The sequence below is a fragment of the Brachycentrus maculatus genome, unplaced genomic scaffold (assembly GCF_059751285.1).
Source record: "Brachycentrus maculatus isolate JH-2025_06_01 unplaced genomic scaffold, ASM5975128v1 h1tg000386l, whole genome shotgun sequence".
In the NCBI taxonomy this organism is placed as follows: Eukaryota; Metazoa; Arthropoda; class Insecta; order Trichoptera; family Brachycentridae; genus Brachycentrus; species Brachycentrus maculatus.
The window spans coordinates 1,211,732-1,236,145 of NW_028281135.1; the positions used below are offsets into that span (position 1 = coordinate 1,211,732).

General features: G+C 41.0%; 1 protein-coding gene across 1 annotated transcript; it reads right to left on the reverse strand.

The window, feature by feature from the left end:
* Nucleotides 1-24: 24 nt before the first annotated feature.
* On the reverse strand, nt 25-23,578 carry Prp3 (pre-mRNA processing factor 3). The gene is made up of 13 exons (XM_088270423.1): nt 23,386-23,578; nt 23,148-23,298; nt 22,796-23,069; nt 19,859-20,001; nt 17,221-17,354; nt 16,065-16,261; nt 14,768-14,959; nt 13,902-14,029; nt 12,592-12,764; nt 9,218-9,365; nt 7,879-8,088; nt 5,915-6,064; nt 25-4,843 (listed from the first exon to the last, which is right to left on the reverse strand). The coding sequence occupies exons 2-13, from the start codon at nt 23,276-23,278 to the stop codon at nt 4,606-4,608; spliced, it is 2,118 nt and encodes a 705-aa protein (XP_088126549.1). The 5' UTR covers nt 23,279-23,298; nt 23,386-23,578; the 3' UTR covers nt 25-4,605.
* Between the last annotated feature and the right edge of the window lie 836 nt (nt 23,579-24,414).

Genomic DNA, 24,414 nt, shown 5'->3' on the forward strand with positions numbered 1-24,414 from the left:
CACTCTTCCTTCGTTTTTGGCGCGTGACGACGGCGTGTGGAAAAAGCACGCTAAAAACTAAGACATGGATCATCAAGTTATGTTTAGACTATGATGTCTCTGTTTTCTGCGTAAATGTAACAATGATGTTTATGTGATAGCGGTAAACAGTGAGGATCACACAGTAAAGTGACTTAACCTACAAAAGTGTATCCTCATGTCGCGTCAAGTGAAGATCTGTGTGTGAACGTGTCACACACTTCCCCACGTCCCACCGCCGGGATCGGGCAATCCTGGAGCCAATCTTCACTTCAGGTCTCCACTGAGGCTTCTCCGTCACCACACTCCAGCCACGTCCCACCGCCGGGATCAGGCGATCCTGGAGCCAATCTTCACTTCAACACTCAGATTTCTCCGTCACCACACACCAGCCACGCACCAGTCAGCACTTTGATGGTTCGGGTGACGTCCGCGAATTTTTTGTAAGATTAGAAGAAATATCGAAGGCTCGCCGTTTCCATATAGTCAATCTACCTACCGTGTTACCGGAATTTTTAAAGGGAACGGCATTAACATTTTTCAGGGCTCATTGCCAGAATTGCACGGTGTGGTCTGACTTAAAGGACCAATTTTTCTATAGGTATGAGGACGACAACCCCATAATTACAAAGAAAATTGCAGTTTGGAACTCTAAACAGGGTATCTCGGAGTCCTCGAGCGAGTACATCGTGAGGACAGCCAACCTCAATGCTGGTAGGTAACAGCCTACCAGAAACCGAGCTGATCAAGGTACTGGCTAAAGGCCTCCACGTGTCCTTTGCGCCTATCCTAGTGGCGGCCCCTGCAACCTCGGTAATACACCTCGACAAAATGTGTCGCGCGTTCGAGGGCCTGCACCGACCCAAAACAGAAACCACCACGAAACAGAGACCCTCTGGTCAACCTCACCCCACTTTTGTTTCATCAGTGTCACCCACGGACAAACTCATTCGTAAATGCTACTCTTGTGGAGCCCCTGGACACTTTGCGCGAGAGTGTCCCCGTAAATCAAACCGTTCTCGCCGAACAAACCCTCCTCGCCGCTCCCCCAGACTAGAGAAGCGTGAACCTCGCCGCTTTCCCTTTCCCGATACGTCACAACCCCCCCCTAAAATGAGTTACTGTTAAAAGTTCAGTTGGGTAGTCGGGGCGAGCCCTTCTCCGCCCTGCCCCTTTAGAGCCAGTGCCGTCTACGTCCGTACGGGTACAGAGCTACTCGGAAATCTCCGCCAGTTCGGCTCGCAGCTCGGCTAAGCTCGCTGCAAGCCCCTCTCTGCCCAGCCCAGCTGTTCGGGAATCTCTGGGGACGCTATGCCTGCGGTGTCAAAAATGACGACCCGCGGCATGTTAAAAGCAGCGAAGAATGCTGAACAAGTCACAATGCCAGATGCCAGCGTCCAACGGTCGGAGGCGATCCTTCCAGCAACCCGAGTCCTTCCTCCAGGCGGAACGTGGAAGACAGTGGAGAAGAGGCGTGTCGTGGTTCGGGGTACCTTGGGGAAGCGGAGAGAAGATGATATCCGTTTCACAAGGACACGAAGGCCGACGACATGTCTACTTATTTAGTGTCACTGGTGAGTACCGCCTCATTTAATGTGACGATTAAATCGCGGGGTGACTAATCGTCATTTAAAATCGGATTAGATAAAAAAAATATTTTTATATATGTAATAAAATACCTAGGTACCTACCTATACATTTTATTAAGTACTTACAAATAGTACCTACATAAAACAGTTCTACCACCAGATGTCGCATGCGTCGCACAGAATAAAACAAAAGACTTCCGATAGAAAAAATATATATTCTGAACTGTCAGAATCAGATAGATAGATAGAAAAATATTTTAAAGATAAATTAAGAATAAACTTTAATTATAAACTTTAATTACAAAGCAACACATTGTTTATTTTATTATTATACACCCACTGGTTTGGCCGATAATTGTCGCTGGTACATTTTGAGTTTCGAACGACGCCAGACTGCAAGACAAAAGCGAAAAGTACTCAGTTGCGATTTGACACTGCCCGCGGGCGCGCTCTATATTGACTTGTAGTGAAATACCTCGCTGTATTTCCGCCCGCCTACTTTAGGGGTGCCCTCAAAGATAAATGTTACGCCGACAAGCCAGAGACAATTGACGCTTTAAAGGACAATATTCGTGAAGCCATTGGTGAAATACAGCTGCACACAATCGATAATGTGCTTAAAAATTGGACCGATCGTGTAGGCTACTGCATGGCCAGCCGAGGCAGCCATTTGAATGAAATTATTTTCCATTATTAACCGGAAGGATTGTACTTATAAATAAAAAAAGAAATTTGAGAAAATATTCAGTAGTTTTTTTTTTATAGCATTTTCAAAAAAAAAAAGTTATTTGGCGGACCCTTTATATATATATATATATATATATAATATAAAGCCCCCAGAAGCTACAAACAGTAAGCTGACTCCTCCATCGGAAGCGCAACCTGCCCGACGATGTCACAAGACGTCGATGCAGTCGTCTCCGCCCTCGACCAGTGATCGCGGTTGATCACTCCAGACTGCGACGCGTCTCTACGACCGGCACGAACTACGCCTCGGACCGTTCGTGCTAAGAACCATATACAGGAACAACTGGCAGAACACAAATTTCTGGTCATGCAGTTTTCCAGTCAAATGCCGAACTAAATAAAGTATGCAAGGCTGCGATTGTAGTACCCCACACGAAACTCGAGGCGCTACTACTGAGCAAACAGAGCGGTCCCAACGAGGACAATTAAAGGAATATACACCATTGGATCCGTATATGTGGAACCCGGTGAGGAACATATTAAATTCATTAAGAAATTGGAAGGTTTATCTCCTGGAAAATTGATAGTTGGAGGTGACTTCAATGCGAAAAACATCTGGTGGGGCAGTAACAAAACTGTCAAAAGAGGAGAAGAAATCGCATCATATCTGGCCGAAAAAATCATTACATATTGAACAATGGAACCACGCCAACTTTTGAGACCTACCGCAAAAACCTACACATCCACAGCATCATCGACGTAACATTTTGCCCGTCGGAGGCTTTGAACGATGTCTCGGATAGGCATGTCGAAAGAAGAACAAACAACTTAAGTGACAACAATCCGATTGCTCTTCAAATCAACACGCAATTAGCCGGAATCACCGAGAGCAAAACAGCAATATTCAATACCAGTAAGGCAAAATGGGATTTATTTAACGACTTCTTGCGCAAAGAACTAAGAAACAACAAATTAGGTCGCACTTATTTCTCGGAAATTTTGTGGGTGGATGATGCAAACAAACTAGAGCATGGGTTAGATATACTGACACGCATAATCCAGAAAGCACGCTCTAAAAGCATCCCTCTAAAGAAAGAGCACCAGCATAAACCCTGTCCATGGTGGAACACATCCCTTTCGGAAATGAAGCTCAATCTAAGACGAGCCGAACACAAGCTAGAGAATGCCGGAATACTCGGAAAAAGTCACCTGTCAAAAGCCATAAACACAGCAAAAACGGAATCGTGGAAAATGTACTGTAGCCAACAAAACAGGGAGACTGCTTGGGGAACAATTCACAGAGTATTAAATAAATCCCGAAAAATTGTCCCAGCGGGTACTCCGAAAAAAGGTAACCTCCATCTTGAGACGGCCGAAAAAACTGCTAGAGGACTCATTGACAAATTTTTCCCCACTATGCCAAAGTGGAACTATACCCAGCGACCATTATTTTTTCAACAACCTAAATTCTACCAATACGGACTGCAATAATGCACAAGAGGAAAATGACAAAGGTTGTTTGTAAGTTTCTAATTAAAAATTTAATGTTAATAATTACCTGTTTTTGTATTTTTTTATACTTTTCGTGCTTTTATATATCCATTGAAATAGGGGAGAGATTTTCTTCTCAAGGTTATGCCAAATTAGTTTTAATTAAAATACAAACGATTGAAACCTTCTCCCCCCCCCTTATAGTTGTTGGAATCTATGACCTTTTACTAGAGCTAGTCACCGCATAGAATATGACCTATAAAGTTTTGCAATTGGCATGTAACCGCATAGAATCGACGGAATGGAACATTTAGTCTTGTTTACGTATAAGAATTCTGCACTATGGCCAGGTAAAACCTGTAGATCTGTTGATGCATACCAGATAGAACCCGGTTTTCTTGACATACACTATATTTATAAAATACAATTTCATACATGTATACCGGATAGAACCCAGTTTTCTTGACATACAATATATATAAATTACAATTTTATACATGCATACAGGATAGAACCCAGTATTCTTGATGTACACCATATAAAACCCAGTATTGTTGACGTACACCGGATAAAATCAAGTCTTCTTGACGTACATCGGACAGAATCTACAGTCTGGTTGACGTACGCCATATAAAACTTGCAATTTTGTTAACGCACATCGGATAGAACCCAATCTTGTTGACGTACACCGGATAAAACCCACACTCTTGTTGACGTACGCCGGATAGAACCCACAGTCTTGTTGACGTACGCCGGATAGAACCCAGTCTTGTTGACGTACGCCGGATAAGACTTACAGTTTGGTAGACACCGTGCGGCCTCACTGCACGTCGGCCATGAGCGTGTCGCTGTAGGCGAGCGCCCAGTAGTGTTGCGCGCCGTAGCGGGCGAGGTGGTCGCGGGCGGCGCGCTCCGTGGGGCAGACCTTGAAGCGCACGTCCCCGAAGCAGCGCGCCAGCTGGCTGCCCTCCCAGACCAGCGTGCACGAGTTGGGGACGGGGTTGCCGTCGCCGTCCTTCACCGTGTCCTCGCCCCACTTGATTCGCTGCGTCATCAGTCTGCACAAACAAATACATGCTTAGATTAAAAATTTAAAAAAGTATCGCTTAATTAAAATTAACTATTTCTCTTTAATAATCAGATTTATTGAAGATTCTTCTTCTTCTTCTAACCCTTGTCCTCACCCAATAAGGCAATGAATATATTAAAATTAAATAAAAAATTAAATGCCTTTTATACAGGTTAATCGAAAAAATTTACAAAAAAAGAAAAAAAAAACTATTACCGTGAGTTGAGTGATCGTAAGCATAAACAATGAATGTAAGTCCCTCCCCAAGCACAAGAGCTCAGTCTCTTTATTGGAGAGAACAGCGTAACTACTTTTAAGATTGATAAAAGTAGAAATATAAAACATTGTATATGAAATAAAAAAATAAAAAATCTTCCTTTTCTACTTCTAACCCTTATCCACACCCAATGGTGCATAGGGCACTGCGTCGTATTGACGCAATGTTATCTTGATCGTTAATTATATGAAGGCAAGGTGATCACTACTGCGCTTCAGGGACTAGTCCAGAGTGTAAAATCACTAATATTTATTCTCACCCCCCCTGGGAACCGAACCCGGATTAGTGATTTTACACTGTAATATTTGTTGAATACCAATAAGGAACTCCTACCAACCATAGCTGAGAAAGCTAATGTACTTCGGACACGTCATGAGAAATTAAAAATATCCTCTTCTCCACCTAATCATACAAGGAAAGATGGAGAAATATTATTTTCTCGAAAGATCGAGAAAATAATATTTATTCAATCATACAAGGAAAGATGGAGGAACTCAAGGACGCCCAAGGACATCATGGCTGAAAAACCTACCACAATGGTTTGGCAGAAGCGCCAAATCTCTGTTCCGAGCTGCAGCATCAAAATTGAAGATGATCCCATGAAGCCATGATGATCGCCGATCTTCGTTAGAAGTACCACAGATAGAAGGAGAAGAAGATTTATTTAATATTACCCTGGACTGGTTCCTGAAGCGCAAGAGCTGCGTCAATTCGCAGTGTTATGCAGTGCCCTATGCACCGTTGGGTGCGGATAAGGGTTATAAGTAAGTAAGGAGCAGGTACCTCTTGAACTTGGAGTGCTGCTTGGGCCCGCCCTCGGTGAGCACGAGGCAGCAGCCGCGGTGCAGCACCACGGCGCCCGTCATGTACAGCTGCTCCATGTTCTTCTCCACCTTGAACTTCTTGGCGGCGCACTCAAACAGGTCGCGAATCCTGAACAAAAACCTCAATACTAATATCCTCGGCTCGGCTAACCAAATCCCGCCATTTCAAATCAAACCTCCTCCCTTAGTTTTTCCCTCTACCTCCTTCCCTAAACTCCCTTTTTCCTTTGCCTTCCATTTTATCATCAATTTGTTATTTCTGTTTCAATTCTAAGATAACACTGTGTTTGTATAATGCAGTGCCCTATGCACCATTGGGGTGCGGATAAGGGTTTGTATTAAATTGAATTTTTTTTTGGTTGGTTAGAAGATATTGCTTTTTAGCAATAAGCCTGCTATTATACTTATTTCTTTTTTTGTACATAAAGTTTAAATAAATATGCCGTTCATTAAAGTGATCACTTTACACACGTATAACATTCACCAATTCCACTTATGATTGACAACCACACTAATCAAATTCTTGAAACATCTAGATATATTGGTGAAACTTGTAACACAGTGTGCGCGAGTACACAATAGCCATCCATGGTATGATCTTCTTCGTGTGCCTTGTTGTTCAGTGTTGTTCAGCGTTGCACACGGAAGTACCGTAAGGGAAAGGTCAACAAAGGATTTTTAATTATAGATTTGGCATTTAATTTGTAGAACTCCATTTTAATTTATGTATTATGGTGGTGACTGACTGGAATCATTTCACTGTATATCATATAGTATAATAACGTATAATCATCATAACGTATTACATTACGATGCAAGCATTCGTATAGTCAGTGCAGAGAGGCGAGCTTGTTCCGAGTACTTCGAACGATTTCGGATGCTCGCTGCGAATGTTACCTTACGACGAAATGCTCCGGTCAGTCCCCACCTTTAAATGTTAAATTAAACACTGATTTTGTGAGTGTACTAAGTTGTATTTTATTGTTGAAAAAAAAAAAAAACTATTTTGTGACAATTGTTCCGCCTAGTTTTCAGTTAATGCTTTCAATATTCAAAACATTCTGTTTTGAATATTATTGCATATATTGAACAAAACGAATCATATATAAACTACAGGTAACACAAAGAGCAATGGAGAGAAGGACGCTAAACATATCGAAAATCGTTTGAATAAGGGAAAAGACCAATGTAACAGGTGTGGCTCAAAGAATCGAGAAACAAAAGTGGAACTGGGCAGATCACTTGGGACGTATGTCTGAGGATAGATGGACGAAAAAGGTGCTTGACTGCGGCCTGTACGCAGAAGCGTGGGTAGGCCCCAGTCATGATGGTCCGATGACATTAGGAAAGTGGCGGGCCTGCACTGGAAGAGAGTCGCGCCCAACAGACAACTGTGGAAGCCCAAAAGAGAGGCCTTTCCTTATTTCACCATTTGAACATCTATCATACATCTCCTTTGGCTGTGTGGATTTAGGCTTTACGGGAGATTTACAACATGTTTTGAATATTGAAAGCATTACCCTTGTGGATCATATTGATATATTATTTTGAGAAATAAAAAGACTTTGTTTTTTGATCCACTCACATTTTTATTAACAACCAACTAGTTTCGGCAACAGCCTGTTGCCCTCTTCAGGGTTTAATTTATTTTTATTTATTTGTTGAAGAGGGCAACAAGTTGTTGCCGAAACTAGTTGATTGTTAGTAAAAATGCGAGTGGATCAAAAAATAAAGTCTTTTTATTTCTCAAAATAATATATGAATGAACATTCGTTTGAAAATTCCATAACTAGACTAAACAACTGTCACAAAATGGATTTATGTGCTTTTTAACAGTAAAGTTCAGCTTAGTAGTCAAAAACTCAGTGTTTGATTTAACATTTAATACATAAAGTTGACAAGAAGACTGCAAGAAGCCCTCACCTGTAGACGCCGACGTGCACGCCGAGCGTGGTGTCCTCCTTGAGGCGGGCCGCGCGCCGCTCGCCGCGCTGCTCGCGGGTGAGCTTGCGCGCCGCGTTGGCCTCCTCGTGCGCGCGCTTCCGCTTGGCCATCTGCTCGCGCACGTGCGCCTCGATGCGCGTCGGGTCCTGCACCGCCTCCGACCCCAGCACGCGCATCAGGTTTGAGATCCTGCGCACAAACAGACTCTACATGGACAACTGCTCCCCAAACACAACGCTTACATTCAAATGGACACCATCTACTCAAACTGTTCATATAAAATTCTTTTGCATTTTACAAACATGACATAAATTCAAATACAAAAAAATACGAATAAAATATAAATACAAAAAAAGATCCCACAAAGGCATGGCCTGTGTGTGGGTAAACAATATAATTTGGGTCATAGTAAAGGACACTGGCAAGAATACAAAATAGTGTTAATATAAAATACAAAAAATACAAAATAATTGACTATCAGAAAACAATTTTTTTTTTTAAAAAAAACTTAAAAACAAAAAAGATGAAAAAGTAAAAAGTTATGTACTACATGTGTGATACGTCTACAAGAAAACTGAGCTTAAATCTGTCTCTTCAATAAACAATTTAAGCAAAATTTAAAATCTACACAAACTTAGGGAATTAACATCTAACAAATCGTCTTTGTGGAATAAATTGAACAGTTTTGGAGCTATGAAAAATGAGTGGCGTGATATGTAAATATTAAGTTAGAAATATGCCGCTTTTGCTGGGATATATAGTACATTTACTGGGCATTCCGAAAACATGCACAACTGAAAATTGAAGATTTTAGATATATGACGTTGTTGAAAGGAGTGAGCAATATATATCATATATCTCCTTTGGCTGTGTGGATTTAGGCTTTGCGGGAGATTTACAACATAGTTTAGATGCTGGAGATGACACAGCTGTCTCACATTGAAAAGTTTAGCTTCTTGGAATAATGGAATGAAAGAATTCGAGCAGTTATTTCTTGGATGAATAAGTTGATGCATCACTTTTTTTTTCTTTCTTCCTTTGGGGGTCAAGGGATCTTGCATCCCTTATGTCACCGCGACCATATCAGGTCTATTGTGACTTCCCTGTGTATTACAGCTCACTGCCAAGACCTACATGAGTCATGTAACGACCTGTCTTGGTGGTAGGAGCTTCACCTTCTCGGAGTCCAGTAGAGGTCCTCCAAGGATGTGAATTCGTTTGCGAGCGAGTGCGTCATAATTGTAGAGAATGTGGATTGGCGTTTTGCTATCCTCCATACAAAATCTGCATACTGGGGAGTCATGATGCATCGCTTTACCTGAGTTTGGGTTCAGCCGGCGCCTCTAGCCCCAACCGGACCTTCTCCTGCTCCTCCTTCCAGGCCTCTCTGCGGGTTTGCCTTCTCAGTTTTTTCCTCTCCCGTTTCGTGAGGAACACGGGCATGTAGACGGGTTTCGTGGGCTCGGCTGTAACCAAAAAATGCTATATTAACACACTACAGACGGCAAAGGTATTTCTACCCATTCGGTTGATTGATGCTTGAGGATAGGAAAGGTATTTTAATTTGTAGATACCATTACAAACTGTTTTTTTCTTTGTGTGTAGCATTCGCAAGCAGCTCATGTTTATACTCGCTTTGAGACAAGCAAGTATAAACATGAGTCACCGAGGGGACAAAAGATGACTTAACACTGGCAAATTATACATACAATTTAATTATATTATTTTTTGACATCTCATCAAAGATGAAGAAGAATATGGAATTTTAGGCATTTACGGGGCTGACGACCGTCATAGGCTGGTTTAAGTAATCACTTTACACACGTGTAACATTCACCAATTCCACCCAATATTGACAACCACACTACTCAAATTCTTGAAAGTTCTATATATATGAACCAATTCTTGAAGTTCTAAATAAATATGAACCAAGTTCTATGAACCTTGTTCTTGAATCACTAAAACTTCACTAGAGACATCTATTGGTGAGATGTAAAGAAATTTTTATTAAAAAAAAAAACAATTTAATCATTTATTTTTGTAAGTTTGTAAATCATTATTCACTGAGATGTGTCAAGACTTTAAAACCATACTTTTAATTATGCGATGATACTTAAAAGGCATTTGACTCATTGTTAAATAGCCAAACACGCCTAGCTCATACACCGCACTGGGGGTAAGATGTATGCGTCTGGCGCGTACGCCGTATTAAGGAATGCATTTTGGAACTTACTCCATCACATGTGTTATCGCTAGACATCATTTGATCCCAATTTGACTGACGCAACAGGCAGATATTGCTGTCATCATCTGTACCGTAAGCTCTCGATGTCTGTCCAGAATTTTGAAATTCCTCGAGCGTTCTTTTCTTATGATATTTCTTGCATGTCCTCCACCACAGCACTTGTTAGTGCAGCAAACGTCGCCCCACTGTACTCAATGGCGTTCTACCCGCAAATTTCCTGTCACGGTTCGCACTATCACAATCTCTCTGCTTGACTGGTGTCCCATGTTGCTTCCTCAACTACTTGAGCGTCACTCAACTACTGGTATTTATAAGGAATAATCGCGTCGTCAACAAAAATAAATAAATAACTGTTGCTATCGAGATATTTCGTCGATTGTCGTTAGAAAATAAATAAATTTGCTGATTTTAAACATGTGTTGTATTATTGGCCGTAAACCTTATCCGTTCGCTGTTACAATTCTCGGAACCAAACAATGAATTTGCTATACCCGATACTTGTGGAACATAATGAACTCACTGTTCACATTGGGATTCTTAGTAAAATACCAGTCCATACATATGCGGTATGTGCTTACGTCATGTTTTTTTTCATACTGTTCAAATTGCATTTCTTTTGTTTTTATTATTTTAATAACGCTGTGTCTAATATTTCGTTTGTTGGATTATATTTCTTTGAATTCCTTATGTTATAAATTATGCCCGATATCTTTGGGGGAAATAAACTCTTCGGCCTCTCCGCACCTCGTTTTTATCCAACTTGTAGCTGTTGCTGTCTTGGTTGTCATCCTGTGGTCATTTGATGTTCAGGCGATGATTTGTTTATAACATATGCTAGCTTTAATCTGTCCACTGTCACCGCTTTGTCGTTCCTTTGCACTCCATTTATAAACGTCTTTTCTCCTCTGTTGATAACTGGGTAAAGGCTGTTGGACAGTGATAGGCCTTCTATGGTGTCATCTCGCAAGAAAAGATGACTGTTGATCGGAGATCTTCACAAACAAATGTTGGCTTCTCTCCATGATGAGTGCCTTCTAGGCGCAAGTTGTGGTAACACCGTTGGGTTGTCGCGCTAACGTAAGCAGTACGGAGGCGTTTCGATACAAACGAAACCGAAGATTTCCGAGCGGACCACCCGACTCTGAAGCGAGAGAGCTGAAAAGCCGCGAGAACTGCTTGGGTCGTTGACGCGAACAGACGTTTTGTTTAGATCATAACTTTACTTCTTTAACTCCATATATTGTAAATTATTTGTCATTATTTGATTCCAGTATTTAATATAGAATCGCATTTATTTCAATAAAGGAACCAACTGTAAGTACATCATCTTGTTTTCATTCTGTGCACTACTCCCTTACATTAACAAACACGATCACCAACACGTGATGACAAAACCCGGCAACACGCCGAAACCAATAGCTATAAAAGCTAACAAACAGCTATAAAGTCATTTAGTTGCTGCCTCAACGTTTCAAGGAAACCATATACGCTGTCTTCTCTCTGTAGTTGTGTATTTAGGAATTCTTCAGGAAGACGGAGCGACTCTCCGTATACTAACTTCCACTGACGTACATCCGAGGTCTTCCTGCCAAGTTGCTCTGACGCCCATTAATACCGTCGGAAGCGTTTCCATCCATTTGTCATTTTGGGGCATTTAATTCGGGCCTTCGGTTATAAAGTCTCTTTACCATCCCGTTCGCTTGTGGATATATACACTTATATTTAGACCTGAAGAAGAAGCATAGCTTCCGAAACTAGTCGTTATAATGAAATAAACTCAAGTGGTAAAAACCACTTGAGTTTGAGAAAAACGACTAGTTTCAAGTGGTAATTCATTCTAACCCTTATCCGCACCCCAATGGTGCATAGGGCACTGCATCATACAAACGCAGTGTTATCTCGATCGTCAACAGATGAAGGAAAGGTGATCAGTCCTCCGCTCCAATCCAGAGTAATATTGAATAAATATTAGAGTGAAAAAAATCACTTATATTTATTTAACCCCCCCTTGGGAATCGAACCCGGGACCTCCAGAACGGTAGGCGAGCGTGCTGGCCATTACACTACGGAGGCAGACAAGTGGTAAAGTGTTTTTTTTTTTACAATTAACGTTTTAATTTTAAAAAATATTCCTAGCTAATATTTCTGACATTTAAAAAATAAATTGACATCAATCCACATTGGTGTTGTTTCAGACTAAAGTATCATCCTGTAATTTAGTTTCAATGCTTGATTTTCAATTCAATTCAATTCAATTCAATTCATTCATTAATTAATATATACATTACAAACTAACATTTAAGGCGTATAGATTAAAAAAACAAATTAAAAAGTAAGACTCTTGTTAAATGTGTAGAAGAATCCCGCTTCGGAAAACTCCTTCGGACACATGGAACAGATCAATATCCAATGTGATATTGTTCAAAAATGTGATATTTTCTACTCACACGGGGGCTGCAGCTGGGTGGGGTGCTCGACGAGGTTGCTGATGGCGTCCTCCTTGACGTTCCGGAGTATGTCGTCCGGGTCGTCGCTGGGGTCCGCCGACACCCCGACGGCTCTTCCTTTCGCTATCGCTGCTTCCCTCTCCTCCTCGGTCATCAGGATCACGCTGTCCCACCTGACGGACACAAACGGAAAATTCATTAAAAACAACAGCATTAACTTATTTTATAATTTTACTGAAAAAATATTTTTTTATTTTTAAACTTCAAAAACATATACAGTGAAACCTCTATTTATCGTTTTTAAAGGGACCTATTAAAATAAACTATGAATGCGGGAAAACAATCAATGCGAGATTAAGAGGTCAATACGCAAATAGATACGACCGAGTAAAGATACCGTCCTCCCAATCTGCATAACCATTCGTAGGCTAAAATTCTAAGAAGAATACATGTTTCAGATGCAAATGTATTTATTTTCAAAAAATACAAACCTGAATAGAATTTTTTTAAATACTTTTGTTTTATTTTCGTAAGTCAATAGTATATTTTTGGCTTCTGGTATCGGTTACACAAGTTTTGATAGTTTCTATCCCATACGTTGCCGTTGAATGTAAGAAAATTTTAAATAATGTAAAAAAACAGACAAAATGTATTAAATATGCAGCTTAATTCGAACGATAAATGCGGTAAATGGTGATAGAGAAACGATCGATGCGGTTTAGTTTAGTATGAAATTAAGTCGGGATAGAAGAAATAAACGACACATCCGGGAAAACGATTATTCGAGGAACGATAGATAGAGGTTTCACTGTATTTAAACGTAAATTAGAATTTAGTACATAAACCCTGATGATGACAAGGTTCTTGCTGAAACCGGTTGGATAAGTGTACCAATAAAAAGTGGTCAAAACAAAGTTGTTTTATTTAATAAAGTTTATAAAATGCGCCAAAGTATCTGCGGAAAACATTCAAGAAATGTTGTGCTATTGGTTATTTGTGTGTCGTTTAGTTGTTCGCTGTCCGCCTCCGTAGTGTAATGGTCAGCACGCTCGGCTACCGTTCTGGAGGTCCCGAGTTCGATTCCCAAGGGGGGTAAAATAAATATTAGTGATTTTTTCACTCTAATATTTATTCAATATTACCCTGGACTGGTACCTGAAGCGGAGGGCTGATCACCTTTCCTTCATGTGTAAACGATCAAGATAACACTGCGTTTATATGACGCAGTGCCCTATGCACCATTGGGGTGCGGATAAGGGTTTTATTTATTATTATTAGTTGTTCGACTGCCTGGGAAGTTGAAGTGTTACCATTCAATGTCGGGCAGTTCCTCCTCCTCGTCGGTTTCGGGCGCCAGGAGAGCGAGCTTGGTGGCGGACGATATGCCGGTCTTGCGCGCGATCTGGGATATCTCATTCTGCAGCTTCTCCAGTTGCGCCTGATAAGAAGCAGACCACACACTAATTGTTTGACCAATTTATCCTTTATATTGAAGACAATATTAATATTATTTATTATTTTTGATTAATGTTTTACTAAGTAAATACCACTATTCCTCAAAATCTACTGTGACACGTGTTTCGATGCATTCCGCATCATTATACGGTGTTTGAAAATGTTTGAACACGTGTCACAGTAGATTTTAAGAAATAGTGGTACTAACTAAGTAAAACATTAATTAAAATGGATAGATTTTACCACAAAGTGACTGCCGAAACAATTAATGAAATTTTATTATATCAGACACTGGATTATTCACCCTACAGTTGAGATGTCAATATTATAGGAGCCTCAACTTTACATGAAACATGTATCATTCTTAAGCCCAAAAGGTATCCTAAAAAATTAACATAAAAATAATTAGGAATGAATCTCAGCTATGCTCAAAAGGAAAAAGCTTAACACCTTAATGACCGCATGTATATATGATATACATATAAAAGCAGTGGATAATTGCTTCTTTTCTGCCATTGAAATGAGGTCGGTAAAATACCCTTCTCGTCCTTAAGCATCAATAGTCCAAACAGATAGATATACCTTTCCAGTCTTGAGTGTGTTGAGCCAGCCAAACGCCAGATCATAAGCCCTGGGATGCTCAGACTTCCACATACATAATTCATATCGAGTTGAGATACCTGGAAGATGTTGTGTCTAGGAATGAGTGGTGATGTGTTACCTTCATCCGTATCCGCTGCGCCATCTGCTGGAACTTGCCGGGCTCGTGGAAGCGCAGCGCGCGCTTGGTCCTCTGGGCGGGGCGCGCGCTCACCCGCGAGTCGAACCACGGCGCCTCCTCCTGCTCCGCGTGCGGCCCCTTGGCGCCCAGCTGCGCCTTCAGCTCCTCGCGCTTGCGGGCGCGGATGTTCGCCTGACAGACAAATAACACTCGTGAGCTAAGCAATTTCTTCCCAATCGCTCCCTATGGAATGGAGGGATGGACACTCACACAGGCACTGGAAAACCGAATAGAGGCGTTTGAAATGGGTCTTTATCGCAAGATCCTGCGAGTTTCACGGCGTGATCGGGTCACCAACCTAGAGGTCCTCCGACGGATAAATACCAATAAGGAACTCCTACCAACCATCAAGCGGAGAAAGCTGATGTACTTCGGACACGTCATGAGAAATGAAAAATATCGTCTTCTCAGCCTAATCATGCAGGGAAAGATTGAGGGGCGAAGAACTCAAGGACGCCCAAGGACATCATGGCTGAAAAACCTACGACAATGGTTTGGCAGAAGCACCAAATCTCTGTTCCGAGCTGCAGCATCAAAATTGAAGATGATCCCATGAAGCCACGATGATCGCCGATCTTTGTTAGAAGTGGAACAGAAAGAAGAAGAAGAGCTAAGCAACATTTCTAGTACCGGGTTTCGATCTGCCCCAAAGGACATGGGTACATTGAAAGCTGTCCCACCGCATGCCCAGATCTGATACAGAAGCATCTAGGCTTCCTGACAGATCTGCTCTTGCTAAGCAATTTTTTATTTGAACTAAGTTGCGAAATTTATTGAAAATGTGAAACAATATTAAATTGTATCCCGATTTTACTGTGAATTTACATTTAAAAGATTTCAATATACCTGTCACTGCCAATCTAAATAAATACAAGATTGTAAGTCCATCACCAAATTTTCTAGAAGCACCCCAGTGTAGGCAGTGAAAGGGATTAGTGTTTCGTTCAATTATTCAGCTTGATCCGATTCCGACTCGACGTTGGCCGGTACACAGACGCCCACAACCCCGACCAGCACAGCAGACAGACACGGAACAGTGCAAAGACATTTATAGAGAATGGTCAGTCATCGCATTTCCACTCAACATCATTCATCACTATTTTGGATGGGTACAGCAGAACAAAGTGAGAATGTAGCAGGGTTGCTGCAACATCTTACTCCGGAGGTGGGGGAAGAGGAACAACCCTGATTGTGAGTGGCCCCATGGCCAAGAGGATATTGGAAGGTGAGTGGCTACCTTGAGTGTGGGCACGAGAGTGGGCAGCTCGAGGTGGCGGCCGGCCGTGTCTACGGGGCGCCCCGTGTCGGGGTCCAGCAGCAGGGGGCGCGGGGCTGAGGGGGGCACCAGCGAGGACAGCTTGGACTGGATCTTGGCCTGCAGCTCCGCCATCCGCCGCTGCTTCTCGTAGTCCTCGCGGTTGAACACCGTTGTGGCTGCGGGCAAACATGATATTTCCAATTAAGAACTTTAAAAGAGGGCTTATAAAACCCTTATCCGCACCCCAATGGTGCATAGGGCACTGCGTCATATAAACGCAGTGTTATCTTGATCGTTTACACATGAAGGAAAGGTGATCAGCCCTCCGCTTCAGGTACCAGTCCAGGGTAATATTGAATAAATATGACAGTGAATCCGGGACCTCCAGAACGGTAGCCGAACGTGCTGACCATCACACTACGGAGGCGGACAAAAGAGGGCTTAGCGGAAATTAACCCTTTCAGGACAACTGGTTACTGCTGCTAACCACAAATTTAAAATAAATTGTCTACAGGTTTCTAGTTAAAACCAAAGTGCAATATGTGTTTTGCCTATGTAACAGAAATAGTGCTTGTATAGATTTCATGTTGGTATCATTGTCTTGGAGCTTGTTTGATGATCACCCGCCGATTGTTTCGACTCCTAACCTGACCGCTTTCAAGTATTTGGCACACCTGATCGTGCCTGATCAACTTATTTGCATGTTGGCTTTGTTTTAAATTTCACAAAAAAATAGTTTATGGTCCATCTGCCTTAAAAACTTCTCAGTTCTTCTGTTACTCTTCTCTTCTTTAGTCCAACGTCTTTACTACTTGACGCCATTATATGGGTCTTGAAATTATCAGGATAGTGAAATACTCCCATATATGAGGTATTACACGAACTACGTACGATGTAATGTTCTTTTGGTGGTTTTGTGTACACTAAAGGAAAAAATGTGTGATTTGCTCTGCGGGCCGCAAGTAGACACCCGGCGGACAGCATGCGGCCCGCGGGTTGGCCACCCTTGCCTTAAATGTAAATTTGTCATGTGTATATTAATTGTTGAATAAATCTAATAGAGTTGAATTGAAGTGTCATGCTTGCTGGAAAGCCATCTCTCCCCTCGCTAGTGCTCTAGTGGAGAAGTACTCACTCGGCTGGGAGTAGAGGATGGGCTTGATGACTCCGGGCGGGGGCATGGTGGACGAGGGGGACAGGTGCATCTGCGTCTTGATGTGGGCCGCGGCTACCCGCGCCGCAGACACGGCCGCCACATTCGGTACCCTGCTAAAAGGGAAGAAAAAAAAACACATTATTTTACAATCAATCTTCTATAAAAGTTTTTCTTTCTCAGTATTATTAATATTTAAAACATTTACTTTGTGGTTAGCCATTTTTACCACAGCATGCAAACAATAATATGTAGTTTTGAGTGTGTAAATGGTGCTATGGTGGTGAAGGGTAGTATTGTTTGCATGCTGTGGTAGTGATTGTCCTGACGACGAGACGGGTTTGCCTCGAAACCGGTAGACATAAAAATCTCGGTGAGCGGTTATATATTAATATTATTAACATTTTTGAAAAAAAAAAATAAGTAAGTTTTTTTTCTTTGGCCTTCTGTCGTCCATTGCTGGATTAGGCTTCTTTCGTATCAAATATATTTAAAATTAAAATATAAATTCGTTTCTAAATCACTATAAATACATATTTTATTATAACTAAATTATAATTTCTACCGGTTTCCAAGCTAACGGATTTTTTTTAAGACTGATAAATACTCAGTCTTGAAAAAGAAGCGGTTAGCTTCGAAACAGGTAGATATTATTTCTTTCAAACACTTATCCGCATCAATGGTGCATAGGGCACTGCATCATATAAACGAAGTGTTATCTTGATTATTAACACATGAAGGAAAGGTGATCAGACCTCCGCTTCCAGTACCAGTCCAAGGTAATATTGAATAAATATAAGAGTGAAATAATCTTCTTCTTCTTCTTCAAACCCTTATCCGCACCCCAATGGTGCATAGGGCACTGCATCATATAAACGAAGTGTTATCTTGATTATTAACACATGAAGGAAAGTTGATCAGACCTCCGCTTCCAGTACCAGTCCAAGGTAATATTGAATAAATATAAGAGTGAAATAATCTTCTTCTTCTTCTTCAAACCCTTATCCACACCCCAATGGTGCATAGGGCACTGCATCATATAAACGAAGTGTTATCTTGATCGTTAACACATGAAGGAAAGGTGATCAGGCCTCCGCTAAAATAATCACTTATAATTATTTGACCCCCCCTGGGAATCGAACCCGGGACCTCCAGTAAGGTAGTCGAGCGTCCTGACCATTTACACTACGGAGGCGGACACAAGATATTATAAAGTTATAATAAAATATTTATAGTGATATAAAAACAAAGTTATATTTTAATTATAAAACGGAAAATCACAAAGTTATTGCTTTGTTAGGTGCTAGGTGGGTGTAAATAATAAAAATGTACTTTCTTCTCAAAATAACATTTAATTCCCACACAAAAATACTGAGGTTATGCTTCTAGTGACTACTGTAGTGTTCTCCCCGTGAATGGGGCTTACATGCCCTTATATTATGATATTATACAAATAAGATAATAATGTCTGGACATAGTTCGCTGCCTGACCATGCTCCGTGAACATGTATTGACATGATACATAATAATTTTGATAAAGAAAGTGTATACAAGATTGTACGGTGTACATGTACTGACGTGATACAGGGGTATTGATAATAGGGAAGTTATACAAGATTATGGTGTAAACAGTGACCGTTACATGAATCACAGAATAGAATAAATAAAGAAGAATACACAGTAACTAAGATAATAGAATAAGTGGAAAATAACATAACAGCTTCAAATATAAATTACATTCTTTCGTATCCTTCCATTTTCCCCGTCCATTGCTGCTCGCAGCCAGTTTTTACCCCCCACAGCAGCTATATCATCAAATCATCTTTTTGGAGGTCATCCGATGCCACTTTCTTTCTCCCAAGGTACCAATCTTAAAATTACAGTGGTCTGTCTTATGGGGAACACTTTTCAAATTAAAATTAAAGGAATATCATTCTTTACATGATAAAAAGAGAGACAATAGCAGTACAGCAATTGGCCAGCGTTGACATGTGTGTATGTCCTGATGAGCAGATGGACCGTGGAAAAAGACAAGCAAGCACAGCAAGAGCGCTTGTGCACTACACTGAATTTTACCGTCCGGCAATCCTTTTTTTTTTTTAAATAAAAGCGACTACGGCAGTTAAATGTGATCGAATTTACGCACACTGTGATCACGCACCAATCAAGCACACTGATCCGAAGAAAGACAGCCAAGAGCACAAACCAATCCAAGCCAATCATCGTTTTATCACGCCAACTGAAGTGCCGGACGGTAAAATTCTTGTAGTGCACAAGCGCCCTAAGGGCGATTGTCCACTTCCCGGAATTTGACCGTCCGGCAGTCCGGTTTTGAAAAATGAAAGCGACTACAACAGTTTAGCTAATTAATTGAATTTACGCGCGTGTTCATGCACCAATCAAGAGCTCCGATCCGAAGAAAGATGGACAAAAGCACAAGCCAATTCAAGTCAATCATCGTTTTAAAAACTGACGTGCCGGACGGTAAAATTCCATGTAGTGCACAAACGCCCTAAGGGAACTGGAGAAGGATAGCCAGGGATAGGAGAGGAGGTAAATCCCACTTAAGGGTGCAGCATCAAGGGGAAAAATGATTTCCACAAGTTTGGTCTTTGTTTACCTGGTCTCCTCTCCTTTGAGAACGCTGAGTGCCTTCTTCCTCTCTTGGATTTCCTTCTGCGCGGTGACCATCATCAGGCGTATCTTGTCGGCACTCAGCACCGCCATCTGCGCCCCCACGCTGCCGTCTCCCGCTGGCCGCACCTGTCAAACAAAACTACCTTAACACATTGTTGTCGGGACACATTAATAGGCTTTTGTCACGATGTTGGATTATTGGCTAATACATTAATATGAAAAATCACAAGACTATCGGTAACATTCTTATTGAAATCTGTAGGGAACTAAGGGAGATATGAAAGTTTAAACTTTAGATATTTTAATAAAATGTAAAACGTGCATTCGTATACGTCATCAAACATTTTATGACGTCATATGGTTTATTGCCTTGGTCCTCAAACTGCGGCTCGATATTTGTGCGGCCCGCGAAATAGCAAACAATTTTAGTAGACAATAATGAATAATGACTATCAAAACCGATTTTGCGTGCAAAGTAAACTAAATAAAAGTACTTACGCAGGACGGGAATTTGGGAATAAGAAGAGCAAGTGTGCGGGTAGCTGTATTTTGAGTAATTTAAATCTCGATAGAGACAAAGAATATTTTTAATTTATTTCAGGGAATAGCATCAAGTGGCCACTTAAACCAGCCAATGACAGGTCATAAGCCCTGTAAATGCCTAGATAGGGGTAGGGGTTGGCTAGGAGTATGTATAGGAGCTTCGAGCTGGAACCTAGCATGTAACAGTCGGCTATCGTACATAATACCCAATTCATATGTGTGCGGCCCGCAGTGATACCTCACATTTTCCCATGTGGCCCTTGACCAGAAAAGTGTGACGACCGCTGGTTTATTGTATATGGTTTATAGAGCTGTAATAGTAGTACTATGGATTGTTTGTTTACCACTACACAAGCATTTGCGTTATACGAATATGAGGGGAGGGGGGGAGGGGGGGGAGGGTGGACCATAGACATCAACAAATAGAGCTGCAAATAATTTAGCAATAACACCAACATTAAAATAACTCGTTTCTGTGACGCCATTCATTGCCAACTTACACAAAACGAGTCTAATACAATCCTTTATAGGTTGAGTATGTTAAATTAGATATTCCTCCTAAATGTGACAAAGGTCCATTGTGAGTAGTAAGCACTTAAAGTGGTATTACACAAAGCGAACGATGAATGATAAGGAGTGTTATAATCATGTGACAAAGGTCCATTGTGAGTAGTAAGCACTTAAAGTGGTATTTCACAAAGCAAACGATGAATGATAAGGAGTGTTATAATCATGTGACAAAGGTCCATTGTGAGTAGTAAGCACTTAAAGTGGTATTACACAAAGCGAACGATGAATGACAAGGAGTGTTATAATCACGTACAAATACGTTTTATCGGAATCGTCATTAATTCCTAGAATATATGATTTTGTACTTGAAATAACTATCATGCCACTTCTCAGCAGGACCAGGCAGAGAGAATAGAACGCTACACAAGACTGTCTTTGCCTTTTCCACATTCAGGCATCTCCTCATACCCATCGATTATTCCGAATCATGACCTGGCCACGTCCAAGTGTTTGAAATACTTGATCATGCCTAGTTTTCCTAGGTATTCCTCTGCTCCTATTTCCAACTACATTCGCCTCATAAATTTATTTTACCATTTTGTTTGACACTCATGTGTTCCACATATGCCAACCATCTCAACACACCTTTCTTAATTTTATCGATAATGATTTTTTTGACCTTGTATAATATCCTTATTTTTCAGCTTTACATACATTCCTTTTTTTAAATTTAAATGTATATATTTTTAATTTCATTCCTATTCCAATTTTAAAATTCCAAACCTTTTTTTTTTAAATTACCTAACGTCCAAGTGACTCTGAAATCAAGCTACGGCTTATGCAACACCGTTTATCATGACCCTACTCAGGCTTGTATTGTAACAGGATTGTATTGTATTGTATTGTAACGGTATATACACGGGTCTACCAAACAATAAAATGACTCGACCTTTTTTTTTTAAATTACCTAACGTCCAAGTGACTCTGAAATCAAGCTACGGCTTATGCAACACCGTTTATCATGACCCTACTCAGGCTTGTATTGTAACAGGCTTGTATTGTATTGTATTGTAACGGTATATACACGGGTCTACCAAACAATAAAATGACTCGACTGCAATCAGTGTTAAACGCAGCAGCGAAACTAATTTTTGGAATTTCTAAATTCAGTCACATCACCCCACTACTTCACAAACTCCACTGGTTACGCTTTCCCGAAAGGGTTGAGTATAAACTCTGCCTACTCATGTATATATCAATACACAATATGGCTCCAGAGTATCTTAAGGAGCTGTGTATTCCAGATGAATTGGTTGATAGACGTCTCACGCTTCGATCGGCTACAACATCTGCAATGGGCAAAGTTATCTTACCAGCTCGCAAGCAACGCACTAAATTTGGCGAGCGTGCCTTTGCTGTTGCAGGACCGACGGCGTGGAATGCTCTTCCACCAATGGTTAGAAATAGTGAGAGTGAGATGATCTTTAGAAAAAGACTAAAAACACATTTGTTTTCTAAATCATTTCCACCATAATATTTTCCCCAATTCATTCACCGTGAAGCGCCCTTGAGGTATTTTTTTACGAAAATGGCGCTATATAAGTTATCCAATTTTATTTTATTATTATTATTATAAGTTTCATAGCCTATGCCTACTTGTGAGTGGATTTACTCTTTATGTTTAAAGTTTATAATTTCATGTTCATGAGTGAAAATTCTAGGCAAAAACACTCGCTATCTCGCTAGAGGTATGAGTTTATACATTTCTTTCTTCATTCTAAGTTAGCAGTGAAGTTACTTAGGTGTATGATTTTAATTCTTGATTTTACTCAGGAAGTGAATTTACTTATGTGTTCAAATTCCGAACCTCTGAGTCCTTGCTGGAGCCGTTGGTTCCATTCTCCATCTCCTTCTCCTTCCGCTCAGTCTTGCTTCTCTTGTGGTCATCTCTGTCTCTATCTCCGTCACGCTCCCTCCTGTGGTCGTCCCGATCCCTGTCGCCGTCTCTCTCCCTCTTGCGCGGCGCCGAGGACCTGGCCTGCAGCTCCTCCACCAGCTGTTGGATCTTCTCGGCGATACGGGACGCCTTCTTGGAGTCCACTATCGACGACAGCTTGTCGGCGATCTTGCGACGGTCGTAGCTGAAATCAAATTAAACTATATAGGATTCCACCGCGCAGACTAACAACAAAAAACGTGTAATTATACTTTTTTGTTACCCATTTGTGACACAGGCTGTGGCCGTCGACAAGAGAGAGGAATCCGAATATCCGAGGCATCTGTAGATCGCTTTATCAATCGAGGGCTTCAAATCATCCACATCTCTCCTGGAGAGATGTGCGGACGACATTCTTTTAAAGCCCCAATTCACTAAAAACAACAAAAACGATAAATTATCAACTCTTGAAATATAACATTTGAAAAATACATTTCAGGTTATAAAGTTTGAATTCTTACAGAATTATTTAAAGTAACGATATTTCGGTGTTTTTTCAGCGCTACGGGGACGAGGAATATTTAAGCATAGTTAGTCGCTGAGTAGATAACTAAATTATTTGTGATACACGCGAGCACGCCAGAAAAATAGCATATTTACTACCGAAAACCCCGAAAACGAACGAAAACGTTGGTGAACGTTGCCTTGAAAAAACAGAAAATAATTTCCATAGACGAAAAAACAATAATACCATAGATTGAATAAAATATTTGTAAGGAGGTACCTGATTATGACTTGGGATCTACATATCAAGACTTGAAGCTTAACAACACGCTGATTAATGGGGATTTATAATTCGACATAGAGAAGGGGTTTCATCGATAATTTCGGAGGGAAATCATCCTGACGGCTACGTTCCGGAGAGATAATGGTGGGATCACCATTGATCGTTCTCGCGGGGCGGCGAATACGAATTCCGGGAACTCGATTATCCGCGGAAAAGGAAGCCTCGTGTACCGTGTTACCCCGCTGTGTAAATTAATATTGCGCTTGTTAAGATCTAATCTGAATGAATTAAATCTTTGTTTATTTGAGCCCGGAGGAAGTATGCATCGAATTAAATACAATTACAATCAAGATAAAGGTAAAAGGGGGAAGGATAATTAAAACTTGAATGTTTCATGTACCTGGTTTAATCGATTACGTAGACATATTATTAAAATGACTTACCCTAGATTACAACACTTAGAAAATAGCTTATACTAAACGAAAGGTCCTCAACACAGTCCAAAGTTCACTTTCCTAGCTCATGTCTTGTTCACAGATTCACTTAACGAAACACCGTAACGAAGATTGAGGTTGATCCATAGTTATGAGCCATGAACAGCTCCGGGTTTGTGGAATCCCGTTAGGCGTGACGGCCACAGGTTGTAGGCTGGGCGGTCTTCGAGGGGCAGGAATCTGGTGTTCCTGGAGGGGCAGGAATCTAGTGTTCCTGGGTGGACGGCGGACGTCCTAGATGAGGATCCTAGATCCTCAGATGAAGCAGT